The sequence below is a fragment of the Prionailurus bengalensis genome, chromosome B4, assembly GCF_016509475.1.
Source record: "Prionailurus bengalensis isolate Pbe53 chromosome B4, Fcat_Pben_1.1_paternal_pri, whole genome shotgun sequence".
Classification (NCBI taxonomy): domain Eukaryota; kingdom Metazoa; phylum Chordata; class Mammalia; order Carnivora; family Felidae; genus Prionailurus; species Prionailurus bengalensis.
Window position 1 is genome coordinate 15898731 of NC_057358.1, and position 14205 is coordinate 15912935.

The 14205-nt window shown below is 35.9% G+C and overlaps 1 protein-coding gene across 7 annotated transcripts in view; it reads right to left on the reverse strand.

Moving 5' to 3' along the window:
* Positions 1–14205, reverse strand: part of TRDMT1 (tRNA aspartic acid methyltransferase 1) — a 77875-nt gene that overhangs the window by 6914 nt on the left and 56756 nt on the right. For 3 of the 7 annotated variants that reach the window (XM_043564687.1, XM_043564686.1, XM_043564680.1), the window contains exons 3-10: positions 13688–13764; positions 11076–11147; positions 10376–10441; positions 9532–9601; positions 8029–8112; positions 6319–6662; positions 4223–4280; positions 2552–2681 (exon numbers count right to left, since the gene is read on the reverse strand). In XM_043564687.1, the coding sequence (XP_043420622.1) occupies positions 2552–2681; positions 4223–4280; positions 6319–6662; positions 8029–8112; positions 9532–9601; positions 10376–10441; positions 11076–11147; positions 13688–13764 (901 nt within the window). Of the gene's footprint in view, positions 1–1205; positions 1783–2551; positions 2682–4222; positions 4281–6318; positions 6663–8028; positions 8113–9531; positions 9602–10375; positions 10442–11075; positions 11148–13687; positions 13765–14205 lie in introns of those variants that run through there. The other 4 variants (XM_043564682.1, XM_043564681.1, XM_043564684.1 and 1 more) reach the window with 4 other exon arrangements.

The window sequence follows — 14205 nt, forward strand, 5'->3', positions numbered from 1 at the left end:
TTACTGCAATAAAAGAAGTGGTCACATAATAAAATTACATATGCAATTGAGCAAGATCATAAAATTGCCATTATAAAGATAATATGTCTTAGGCAAGCACATTAGTCATCTAAAAAATTATTTCATTCAAATGAGCCAAAGATGCAACTCTATCACAGACTTTTAGAATATCCCAGGGATGACCTCGTGTAATATTAAGATTATATCACAGGGCAAGAAATGTTTGAAAGCAAACAAGTGAGATTTGTAAAAATGACATATATGTAAGGGTGCTTGCGTATTTTATATACAGGTACAGCTTTTTTTTTAATTAAAAGGTGACTTTTTAGAAACTTAGGTACACTAAAGAGAATAATGATGCTCAAAAACACAGAAACATAGCATTAACAAGGTCAAGATAGCAGCTTTCATTCTGTAAGTGTAGGTCAGTGTCCGCTTCCCAAGCTCACTATCTCACGAGTGCATACCACTAGTGACAAAGAAAACCAGCACACGATGTACAGAAGGATCGATGCAAAACCCTCGTTAACAGCGCAGCTCAAACAACGCCCATTTCAGATTCAGACTCGATCATGTTGGAAGCACACGGGAAGGACATTTCTGTCACAGTGCTGCTCAGGGGTGACGTCAGGTCAATACTGATCATACAAATATATCACATATTTTAAAAGAAGGTGAAGTAATTTAAAGACTTTCGTGTATGCGCATTTGCAGAGAGCTTTGAAAAATTCTAACTTACGTATGTGAAATTTTCAAATGAGAAGTATTTATGAAGTAAAGGCTATGAGAGCAAATAAATGTCCGTTGTTTTACAAGTAAAAGCTGACATTTGAATTTGATGTTGTCTGTCAGAAAGTGTGTAAGCATTTTACACGTTACCTCATTTAACTGTCACCAGGACCCTCTGACACTGGCGCTGCGATGACCCCCGCTCCACACATGTGTAAACTAAAGCAGGGAGGGCGTGAGGTGCAGCTAGGACTCCAACTTGGCCCGTCTGACTCTGGGGTCCCTGCTGCCTTTCAGTGTTACCACAGTGACTGCCACTACTGAAAGAAACGAGCACTCAAAACGGAGGAATTTGTTATTAGACACTCAATTTCTTTGCTCTCTTTAGTACTATGGAAAGTGCCTTTGATTGTTTAGCCTAAAAAAGCAAAAAAAAATAGTAAGCAAATGAGCAGACTGGGAATTAATTTCTTGAGTCCAGTTCTCAGCTCTTTATTTGTTTTATGATGTTCTCACTTTACTGTGTGACGTAGACTAAGGCAAGGAAAGTTTGTGTTTTCCTTAAATGACACTCCCCAGAGTATTTGTGACTGAATGAGATCACCAAGAAAAAGGCAGAGAGTTACAAAATAAACCTGGTTGCCGTGACTACCCTTCAAGAACCAATTACCAAGAGGACACTCCAATTATATAGTCACTTTCTTCCCAACGTACAGAAGGATGTGCTCCAAAACCTCATCTGTAAATCCACCATTTAGAATTTAAAACATGATCTATTTAACCCGTCATCTGCTTCAAAAATAGTACTGTATTAATATTACAACAATACTGGATTCAGACAAGTTCCACTTTTCTGCTTTCAAACTCCCAGAGTTATCAAAAACACACTGTGTCCTTGTGTACTCCTGGAACACGTTAGGGAGGTCTGTCTCTCTCCGGTCGGCGCGAGCCAGGTACTGGGAACACAGCCACCCCAGCCTGAGACACTGACGGTGTCAGTATGGCCGAGAGCACAGGCACCAAGAAAGTGGGATCAGGGATGGGGCAGGGACTCTGCAAAGCCAAAGCAAAGACAACGTGTCCAGTCTCTTAACAGCATCCATCCCTGGATTTCCCGGACTACGAAGGAGCTAGGACTTTGTCCTTCTCACTCTGTATCTGCATTTTTGTTCTTGAGATTCCCTGCTTTAGTTTAGACTCCGTAATCTTTGGTCGCTTCTGGCAGCTGTGCTCCTGACCCACCACCCTTTTTTCCCATGAGGAAGACTCCTTCCTAGACCACCTCTCCACCTTCTCATTTCTCTCCTTATAGGGAGGACAAAAGGTACATAACTGATAAGAATGTATCTCTGAGAAGAAATACAAATACACTTACCACCAAGAAAACAAATTCCTCAGCCACCTTTTAATTTCTTCACAAAAAGGACAAACCTACACATTATTTCACAAGATCTATGTGGGGTTATCAGAACAGGACCTCTGGTATCAAGAAAGTAAGTTGGAAAAGGACATGCTATTAGCAACCATCGGTGGGGAGAGGTGAGGAATTGCGAATTTGGCCCTTCTCCCCCGAAAACCACTTGGGACCATGACCGGAGTAAAGGGAGAGAGAATGGAGCCTGAAAGGAAGGGGCTGAGGCAGGTCATGAACAGAAGCAGAAAGAGGAGGGAAGGAAAATGTCAAAAACGGCACCATCAGGAAAGGAAGAAGGTTTCTTACGTCCATCTGTCTGGGCAAGGGTCTATTCATCAAATACACACAAGAGTCCTTGATGAATTCTGGGACCTTAAACGAAAGCTGGGGTCTGTGTATCTCACATACCGAAGTCTGGAGGAAATCCAAGGAGATTTGCTATTTCTTTAGGAGTGAAATACCGAAGTTTAAGCATTGATAATTTTGTTATCTTTTCTTCTTGTGACAAATTGGTGAGGGATTTGTAGACATTCTCAATCTGTAAGAAAACAGCCAGGATAACTGATAAAGCAGAGTGCAAGCAGATTTGTTAAGATAAGATCATCTCTTGTGATTCAGTTTAAAAAGGATGAACATACATGTATGTATTGTATGTGCTACAATACACGGGAGCAAAACGCACAGGGCAAAACATCCCCTGCAATCAACTTTATAATTGCTTCATCAATGGCAATGTAAACTTTGAAATCGTAATGTTTAAAAATGAAAAGCTTAGGGGCGCCTGGGTGGCTCAGTCGGTTAAGCGTCTGACTTCAGCTCAGGTCACGATCTCACGGTCGTGAGTTCGAGCCCCGTGTCGGGCTCTGGGATGATGGCTCAGAGCCTGGAGCCTGCTTCCGATTCTGTGTCTCCCTCTCTCTCTGACCCTCCCCCGTTCATGCTCTGTCTCTCTTTGTCTCAAAAGTAAATAAACGTTAAAAAAAAAAATTAAAAAAAAAAATGAAAAGCTTAATGTTGAGCAAATCTGGAAACATTGTTTACCTGTCATTTTTGAGCCCTCAAAAATGAAACCGTAAGAAATAAACAATGGCAATAAGACGTGAAGAAATACGTGATCAACCAAGGAAATCAAGTTCACAATGCTAATAAGTGGATCATTAAAATGTTCAATGTTTATGATCAACTTCATCAAATTAAGATATTTTCTTAAAATGATAAAATACACTTGGTAAATTTAACTTCTCAGATTCATTCATTTGCCTCTGATAGGATTTTTACCATGGGTAAATTGTACTAATGGGAAGTTCAAATCAGGATAAAAGAAGATAATGTGATTTCAGTCCAAAATTATGCAAAAATATGATATTTTTGCAGTAAGTATATCAAGCTTGTTTGTTTTTAAACTATCTTTTTTTTTAAGTTTATTTATTTATTTTGAGGGAGCAAGAGAGAGAGAGAGTGCATGAGCAGAGGAAGGGCAGACAGAGAGAGGGAGAGAATCCACACTGTCAGCACAGATGCCAACATGGGGCTCGATCTCACAAACCACGAGGTCATGACCTGAGCTGAAATCAAGGGGCAGATGCTTAACCGACAGAGCCACCCAGGAGCCCCTCAAGCTTGTTTTCAACCATGATGCCATGAAGGGTTTACAAGTGAAGTATTAACGAAGAGTCTTGCTGAGATGTAGATTTCTGTCCCTAGAAGGCAGTTTTATAATGGGTGATCCAAAGAAAGACTCCAATATTAAGATATTTGTGCATAATTTTAGAGAACATTAACTACTGTATGCTGCATTTCAATTTACTCCTTATGGAATAAAAAGAATACCAAAGGTAAGAATAATAACAGAGAAAGTGAAACAAAATATTCTTTGTACATAAACTCACCTAGCAACGAGAAACAAAAAAGATTTATCCTATAGTAAAGAATTATTATATACACTATATTATATGAAAATATGAATAAATAACATGTATATTAATTCTGAATTAGACATGTAAAATTATTTTAATATTCTCAGATCTTAAGTCTTAAACATAGTTTTCAAGTATTTTAGCTCTAAAGCATATACGATACCTGCACGTCCTCTGAGGTCTGCAACACAGATCCTGTCCCTTCTATGTAGCTTCCATAACTGAAAGATTAATATGTATGTTATGTAGCATCTGATGTACTTGTTGATGTGAAATTTCTTAAATATTTCTTGAATGAATGAATCAATCTAAATAGTTACATCCTTCTGAAATTGTCTGAAACACATCAACATGCTTTGTAAGTGAAAAGTTGCCAGATGAGACACAAGATAATTCTATTTAAATTTCTCAGACACTAAATTTGGCATAGTTTTTGGAGTTGTGTAAAAACAACGCTGAGTCATGCATTATTACCATTTCTTTGTATTAACTGTCAATTTCTTACTGTTCATCATAGAAAGCATGAATTTGCTAGGACTTTATATCCAAAGGCTATTCAGTACCAACACTCCTGGCACATTAAACCAAATGTTATGTAGGTGAAAACAAATTGTCCCTATTTCTCATAATGCCTGAACCATCACTGCTCCTCATGAGCTGAAAACCACACTCTCCAAGACCACGACAAACACAGGCCCACTGAATGTGCGTCTCCCTCTCATCGTTAACGCAGGTTTGCACTCTTTTTCATGCAACAAATAGACCACTGTATAAGAAACTGTATTAAAAGTACAAAACCCTACAGAAATGCAAGATATTGGTAATATTTCTTCCCCCAAAATCACTGCCAAGCTAGCTGCTTAAAATATTATCATTATTTTTTTCCCTAATAGATAAAGTGAGAGAAAGTTACACCAGGAAGAATATTTTTGCAAATCTGTTTTCTCACATATCATGTATGTGTGTGTGTAGATAGATAGAAAGGAAAATGTTTATACTATTTACACTAAAAAAATACTTTTATACTAAGGCTTCCTTTATACCATCTTTATAATTACAAACGAATTTCAAGGTTGTTTTTTATTACCAAATTGATAAGTCTTGTCTTATCGGACTTGGAAACAGACAACAGCTGAGTACAGTCTTTGAAGGCAATGGAAAGTAATAAACCTGTTACCCTGGAAGTCCAAGGGCAGAGCACGATAAAAATCAGAATAAATCTGGTATGGTTTTATCAGGAGTAGAGTGTGCATGAAAGCTAGCTAGCTAGTGGGCGAAAAGAGAAGGCCTCAAGTTTCAAATCATACGGTTAACTCATCCCCAGGAGTGGAGTTAACAAAGCAGAGATAGGGGTCTTTTACAAAATTTTCTGGAAAGGCCTAATTTTCCCCTTCTTTGTAGGTTTTAAAACATTGATGAAAAATATTTTAACATTCAAAAAATAACCCAAAGGTAACCAATAAAAGACACTGTGATATATATACCATGAGAATAGAAAGTTCTTTATGTATTCATGTGTAATAATATCCAATTTATATTGCATAATGAAAAAAGTACATAATAATAGATATAGTATGTTACCATTTACTTAATAAGGTGGTAAAAATATACATGTATATTTAAATACACCCTCAGACATAATACCTTGGGAAGATTAGACAGCAAATTGAAATCACTAATTTCCTGCATGTAGGCAGGAAAACTGGATAAGCAAGAGATAGAGAAAGGAATTTCACAATCTTTGTACCTTTTGAATTTGGAACCATAAAAATATATTACTTATTTTAAAAACTGAATGAAATTTAAATATGCTTTAACGTGCATTAGATGATTTAACTTTATTTCTTGATAATAAAATTTAATGTCCTCTTATACATTTGATCATGAGAGTGGACATAAATTTTGAGGTCTGATGTGCCGTAAAAAGAAAGGTGCTAAAAAGTAGCAATTCAGTATCAATAGAAACCATGTTTCCACCATGGGTAATTAAGCTCTTATGAAGGTCACCAAACAAATGGCATTGTGTTTTATGAGCACTTTTGTGGGCTGTGCACATAATGTTCTGCCAGAAGGAATTTTTACTCGTGCATTCTATTGGAACACGAAAGCAGGCAATTAAGGGCAAAAAAAAAAAAAAAATCATTCTAGTAGAAACATTTTCTAAAATGGTCCTTATTTTGAGAAGAACTAAAAGAAACAATAACGATAAAAACCTGTCTATTTTGAATATGCCATTTTAAAAGTCTCTTTAAAACCTACCCTTTGGTAAAGCATGTGGACCTTCTGCAAGTGGGCTTAACAATGTCTAACAAAAGAGCGTATCGCAACAGTGACTTTGGTGGTAAAAAATACTGATTCGTGTCAATGTCATCTTCAAGAAAATCTTTTAGCATCTGCACAGAGAGATCACTGTCCTGCTGATGTTTCCGGTCAATTTCTTCTATAGTTTCAAGCTTAAAAAGAATGGCTTCTTTTCCAGAACACTGTCTGCCATTATCAAAGCAAATATTTGGTTCAATTTTCTTTCTTTCAATTTTATTTTCTGCAACTATTGTATTTTTTTCTGGATGTTCAGATTCAAGTTTGGGGAACTCCTTCAGCACCTGGCATTAAGTAAAAATACATGACCTGTTAAAAGCTTTATTAAAAAATAAAAGATAAATTAATAATGCCCCAACAACATTATGCAAAAAAACCTCTTTAGCCTTTACAGAGTTGTCAACAAAAATACAGAAACTGGATTTACTTGTATGTATACAAGTTATTATTATAAGTTTTTCATCATATAGCTGTAGTGTCCTCAGGCTACAGATGATTTATTTCCTGGAGTTACTGTTTCCTATATTTATTAATGAAAACATTCAACAAATAGGAAGTATGTTGAATATAGATACAGTATCATATTTAAAAAAGAAGTTTAGAAAGCAACTTTAGTTACAGAATGACTAAGTCAGCAGAATAAAAGGCATAGCTTTTAAAAAAATAAAAAGAAAAGAGAGACAGCAACATTAACATTTCCAGAAAACGTGCACCGGATCAAAATTTGCCATATTCCTTCATTAAAAAAGAAAAGCTGGAACATACCCATGATCTACAGCGAAACTAGTAATTACAAAAAGGAAAGCATGTTTCCCCCCGAAAGGTTATTTCTCTTTGTGAGTCCCATAGGAAAACTTTGTTCCTCCAAAACATATAACCATACATAATGTCCTATTTTGTGAAAGAATTTTTAATGATGATGTCTTTGTGAATATAGTTTACATACCATTTTGGGAACTGACCACCACGGAAAGGCAGATGTATTGGTATCATATTGCAAGGGATCCAAATGACACTATTGACCCCCTGCTAGTAGGACGTGGCTTTTGAGTTCTTACCTGTGATTGTTAAGAAGAGCTTCACCGAACCAGTGACACTCCCTGTTTTCCACAGCAATTTTAACAGAAATATGTACAGTTGTTTGCACAGTTAGAGATCCTATCTATAGCAATAGAGCATTTTATTCTGGCTTGTAGTAATCACTGTATTTTAATTAATGAAGGCTATATAGCACTGACCTCAAAGAAAATGCAACCAATGTGTTAGAATACTGTTAAGCCAGTTTTAAGACAGTATAATTGAGTTTTATCTGAAATAATCAATGGCTTCTATTGGGGGGAAAATAAGACGCAAAATAGTCAATGGTCAGAAGGGAAATTACAGGGGAGAAAAGGAGGATAACAGCACTAATAACAGTTTTTTCAACCTTTAACTTCTATTTTCTTCTAATAATGAAAGAAAAGTTTTTATTTTTTGTCTTGTTTAAAGCAATAAACGTCATCGGGAGAGGAAAAAGGTCTAGGAGTTGGACCTAGGTGGTGGTCTGTATTATAGGCTCAACAGGACACATGTAAGCTCCTACAAAGTCATTCTTGAAATAAGTTAGCAGACTGAAATAAAGTTACATAATAATAATAATAATAATACCACCTGACCAGGAGCTTGAAAAGGCAATGGTTCTGACTGAAGCTTTGCAATGAGGAAATACCGTAGCCTTGAATTTGGAATGCCGAGCTGCAAGTGAAGCAAGCAGTTAGTTACTGTAGGAAATTAAAGAGACATGAATCAACTGTGAGCACCCAAGTAAAAAACGACTCATACAGGAATGCATTTAGTTTCTGTCAGGAAAGTTCTATTATTGATTTGTGGAAGATATTTTTGTAGCAAATTCTCAAACCTTTTAAGTTGCTTTGTACCTTTACTTGAATGAACAGAGATTGCATGTGATGAGTCATAGGTCTCTGAGTCACTTTCATTTTGTAATTCCCAGGTAAGAAATTATATAGACATCCTTACATTCATTATTAATAGTAATCATAAAAAGTAAAATTCGACTATAGCTATTTTTGGCAATTTATTACCTCCTTTTATTAAAAAAGGAGGATACACTAATTTTAAAGTTAAAAGGCAATAAATATGAAATAAACCTAATGAGACCAGACATAATGCCAATTTCCATAGTACATGTACTTTTTAAATGGGTTTTCTTTTAATTTCAGGACAAATAACTGTATAATAGGCTAAAGATAATAAATAGGAGGTTAACAAACACAATGGCAAAAGAAAAAACAGACGGTGATACTTGTAATATAAAAGATCTACCAAATATCTTCTCTTAACCACCTACTTTGATTTCATATCCATGAAATAGAAGTCATGTTTGCATTTTGTTTTATTTTAAATCAAGTCTAGTTAACATACAGTGTTATATTAGCTTCTGGTGTACAAAACAGTGATTCAACACTTGCAAACACAACGCGGTGCTCATCAGGGTAAATGTACTCATTAATCCCCATCCCCTATTTCACTCATCCCCAACCCTCATCCTTTCTTGGTAACCATCAATTTGTTGTCTGTAGCTAAAAGTCTGTTTCTTGGTTTATCTCTCTTTTTTGTTTTCCTTTGCTCTTTTGTTTTGTTTCTTAAATTCCACATATGAGTGATAGCCTATGATATTCGTCTTTCTCCGACTTATTTTGCTTAGCATTACCCCCTCTCGCTCTGTCCCTGTTGCTGCAAATGACAACATTTCACCATGTTTGCATTTTAGTGATATGTCCCCAAAAGACTACCTAGAAAATTATCATGTGTTCATTTTGCTTTCTATTTTGGATTATTTTGAAGCATTATAAACTACAGTACACCCAATTTGGAAATACCAAATGTCACAGATTTCAAAACACGGTATCCTTTATTTTCTGTGTGGAAATAAATTTACATTTTCTGTGAGCTTCAAGCTATATAATATATATTTTCCATAAAATTTGTATATAAATGAATCTATGTGTCTGTACTACATTCTTCAGAAAGTAAGACCCATGTCTGAGCTAATTTCAAGATTTACATAAAATATTCAAAACAGATCCATTCTTTTTATTGAGTCAAATTCCCTTTGGGAAAATTTATAGAAAAATTTATAATTTTGGTACCTACAGAGGTTGGAGATAACAGAAATTCTTGGTACTGAAAACCGCAATTTTGTATTGTTTGTATTAACAGGTCTCTGAAAAGACAAAGACAAAAATAAAGAAAAAAGAAAAGCTTTCACTCTGTGGTTGGAAATGGGGTTCTTATACAATAAATTATACATAAAACTTCATTTTATGTGAAAACTGTGTCGCTACCCAAATTGTTTAGGAAGCGAATGATCCTAGGTCTTTATTAAGTGCAGTACTTGAAAAATTACATTTCTCAAAACAAGATAGAGATAATTTCTACTATAAATAAATAAAGCTGCCAGATAATTTATCCCAACTGGTGAGAGCTAGAATCACTAGTCTACTGATGATATATTTGGTATGGGGATAGAGCTCTGTAGCAAATCAGATGCGGGAGCTGTTACATACAGACAGTGGCTGATTCAAGGACACAGATACTTTCCCGCTGGGCTACCATCTGAAAGGGCTCTGACACAGGGCTTGCTTCTCCTAACTGGAGGACACAAAATGCCTGTCAACAGGGACATGTCTCACTGAAAACATTCCTACTTCTAAAGAAACAGGCAACAATATAAGCAGCTGAAATTGAGAAATACCATTCTCATTTAAATGCGTGATCATTCTGCAAAAATTCAAACATATCAAAATGGGAATCAGGCGAACTTAACTTTGTGAAACTTTACATTATTAATTAGTCAAAATCTGTATTACTGAACAAAATATATAACATATATAAAATGTCAGACAGAATGTATGTGTTTATTTTTAAGATCTTTATTTCACAACAGCTCCCACAATATACCAAGTTTAAGATGAACACAAAGCAAACACATTTTTACCTTGTAGAAGATACTTCAAAACCTTTAACATTTTCTAAAAGAATGTATTTCGGTAATTTTTGTAATCTAAAAACAAAAACAAAAACAAGTGGAATTCTGCACATGTCATTACTAAGAAGTAACAAGTAAAGAAAATCCTTACTTGGAGATATGAGGTAAGTAATTTTTCTGAATTCTTTGTTTTCATAAAAGAATTTTAGAGGGGATAGAGGCAACTCATATTTTATTCATTTTCCCCATAAAAATGGCATACCTAATGAAGCTCGCATTTGAAATGTTAATTTCCAGTGAAGTTTATCAGAAAACATGGGTTAACACAGAGGCTCTGGATTGCACAACTTGCAAAGGGCTATCATTTACATAGCATGGCAGCTTCTAGGGTTGGCCCCACGTTCCAGACCATGGGCAACAGGACTCACCAATATTAGCCTTGTTTCCATTGGTACTGTAAGGAGAGGCGATAGAATTTAACTATTAGACTCTCATTCCCTGTCACTCACTGTAGTGGCAGCCGTGGAAATGGCAAACATTTGTGTGATTCTGTCAGTTGTGGCAGAAGAAATAAACGACATGCAGAGCCTCTGAAAGCTGCATGGATAAGCTGCTAATCTCTACAGAATGACAAATGCCACATTCTTCCAGACCCAAAATTTTAAAGTTAGGGTAAGCTGGTAAAAAAAAAAAAAAATTAAATTTTTACCTTGGGAGAATATTTAGAATATGTAAGAGGCTATTTGTCCTTGGATCAGTCACATCACCTTGCAGGCCAATTCTAAAGGATAAAGAACGTTCAGATAAAATTCACCATGAATCTTACTTACAGAAAGATACCAAGTCACTTTTAAAACATAAAGACTGAGAAAACTAAAATTAGGTGGTCCTCACAAAAAATACGATCATGTTTGTTACTACAGGGAACAAAATGCATTTATTCACTTAATTAAAAAAAAAAGCCTTACCAATCTAATAAATACACTTCTTATAAAACAGTATGCCAAATGACTTACATGAAACAAAGAATAACCAATAAAGACTAAAATCAATCAACCTGTTAAAGTCACTGTGTAGGAAACACACACACACACACACACACACACACACACACACACACACGCTGGCTGATGACACCTTTTGCTCTGTCCCAGATGAGACAACAATAGTTCAGATGAATGAGCTGGTTGGGTAGGGCGGCAACCATAGAGGAATGGCATTGATAACTAATCATCCAAGCAGACCATAGTAGGAAAGACTAAGACAATCTTGTCCAATATACATTGGAGAGACCTGAATGCTTGATTCTACAAGCAGGAGTTGCAACTTGGTTACACTAACTAGGTCAGAACAGGTCATGGAAACAGGCAGTATTTGAACTAGCAATTAGATATTACAAGCAAGGTTCAATATGACCAAGAATCACGCAGATGAAGACTTGGATTGGGCTTAGGTGGTAGAAACAGAAACAGGTTTAAGACTTTGGTACTTATTAGCTCCATTGCCTTAGATGAGTTGCTCGATGTCACTTGTCAGTTTCCTCCTGACTTCCAGCAAGGCCAGAACCATCCATGGATGTGAGGCTCAGAGGGACACTTACAGTGGACTTGAATACAGGCCTCAGAAATTTTGGGTTCTTCTCACTGTGGCCCTTTCCTCTCAGCGCTCCAACGATGGCAGTGTTACCGAATCGGTTACTGCTGCCATCGGCAGCTGGAGATGGGCTATTACAGTTGGGAGTGGTAGTACAGAAGACACAGGGGGCCCAGGGCAATAATGTAGGAGGCTGCACAGTGCTGGGGCTGCTTTCTGTTCTGTAGCTCTACTTACTGTAAGTTAAACAGGCCTTATGACTGCATATGCTTGGAGGCATTTTTACATGGATTGCCCTCTGCCTTCTCTGATAAATTCCCAAACTGCTTTCAGATACAGTTCAGATACTGCCTCTAAAAGAATTCCTGTCTCCTGACAAAAAAAAAAATTGTCAAAATCCTTTCTCCTGGTATGCAGCAAGCCATTTCCTCCTCTGTGCTCTCATGGCACTTCCAGCATTCACTTATTATATAGCTTATACCACCTTATAAGAGAATTCTTTGTCAGTCATCTCCCTTAGACTATAAGCTCCTTGAGGATGGGAACTATGGCATCAAAAGCAACATCTGGCTTCCAGGCACACAATAAATCCTTGGAGAATTAATTTCCTAGAGAGTTGTTTATTAAAGCAAAACTTACGGGGTACCAGAGTGGCTCAGTCCATTAAACGTCCAACTCTTGATTTCGGCCCAGGTCACGAACTCATGGTTTGTGAGTTCGAGCCCCACATCGGGCTCCATGCAGATGGTGCAGAGCCTGCTTGGGATTCTCTCCCCCCCCGCTCTGCTCCTTCAGCACTCTCTCTCTCTCAAAATAAATAAACTTTTAAAAAATAGATAATAAAATAAATAAAGCAAAACTTAGCTGGACATTAAGCCTGAAAATACTCATTTAAATTAGAATATTTATGATATGTGATATCCCACTTAAAATTATCTTACACATTTAAATAGAAATATATAAAAGAATTGATAAATCCTTGCTCTGACATTTTCCAATTGTACGGCCTTCAAGAAGTTACTTAACTTTTCTATGCCACAGTTTCTCACCAATAAAATGATAATAGTAATGCCTATCCCATAGGCATGTTAAATTAAATGGCAAACTCCATGTAAGACAGAGGATTATCCTTATTATTTAAAATAATTAAAAATATCTAAATAAAGATAGATTGCTCAAGATTTCATCTAAGATATAATTTCCTGAAACACACAGCCAATAAATACAATAAAAAAATGAATTTCAACATAGCTATAAAAAGTCACAATTCAATGTATATATGAATTGAGAAATGTAAAATTTACTAATCCATTCTTGATTAGCTTTTAAATTTTATAGTTATTTAAGAACTGAATATTTATTATGAAAACTTACTGTATTAATCAGTTAAAAAGATACTCTTGAATGCTCATGAGTTTAATGTAAGGTACTTTGGGTCAGAAAAAAATATCATATCTTAGGTAAGTATTAAAGAGGTCCCATATAGTCTCTGCGTATCTTCTATTGACTGAATTACTTTGCTCATTTGGTAGTAACTGCTATTTCCTTTTGGATTAATGCTGAATTATAAATGAGTAGATAAAAGGCACTATTTATGACAATTTTCAAAATTATGAAAATGCAGCTGACAGTCTTCAAAGTGTCCATGCTTGAAACTATGGTATAATTTGATTTAATGAATCCCTCAAAAGTACTCTTCTTCAACAGAGAAATATTTGTCATACATACCTGGTGAATGGCTGACAGGGAGGGCTCATTAAAATCATATTGAAAGACAATTTGTCAAACTCTTCTAGTGTAATGCCCTAAGGAATGAACATGTGGGGAAAATATATAAAAACATGCATAAAATGGGGAAGAAGGAAAAATGCTAACTAATTACAACTAAATATATCAGAAATTATAATGCTTAATAGTTTTATTTAAAACACTTGAAACTTTATTATATATGTGTGTGTGTGTGTGTGTGTGTATAAATAAAACAAACTTATACACACACACATATATATATATAAAACACTTACCACTTTTCAAATCAACTTCAGTTAAACTAACTGCCCAAAGCAATCTTATGAAGAAATTGGAGAAGTAACACGAAGCTAGGAAAAGCTTAGTGACTTCCCCTAAGTCTCAGGGCTGGCCAGAGCTGAGCTGGAATGCTCCCTGAATCCTAAGCGTTTCACACCCCTGTCATACCTAAAGCCTAGCACTGCTATGTTTCTGGAGCCAAATAGGGAGAACTTCAT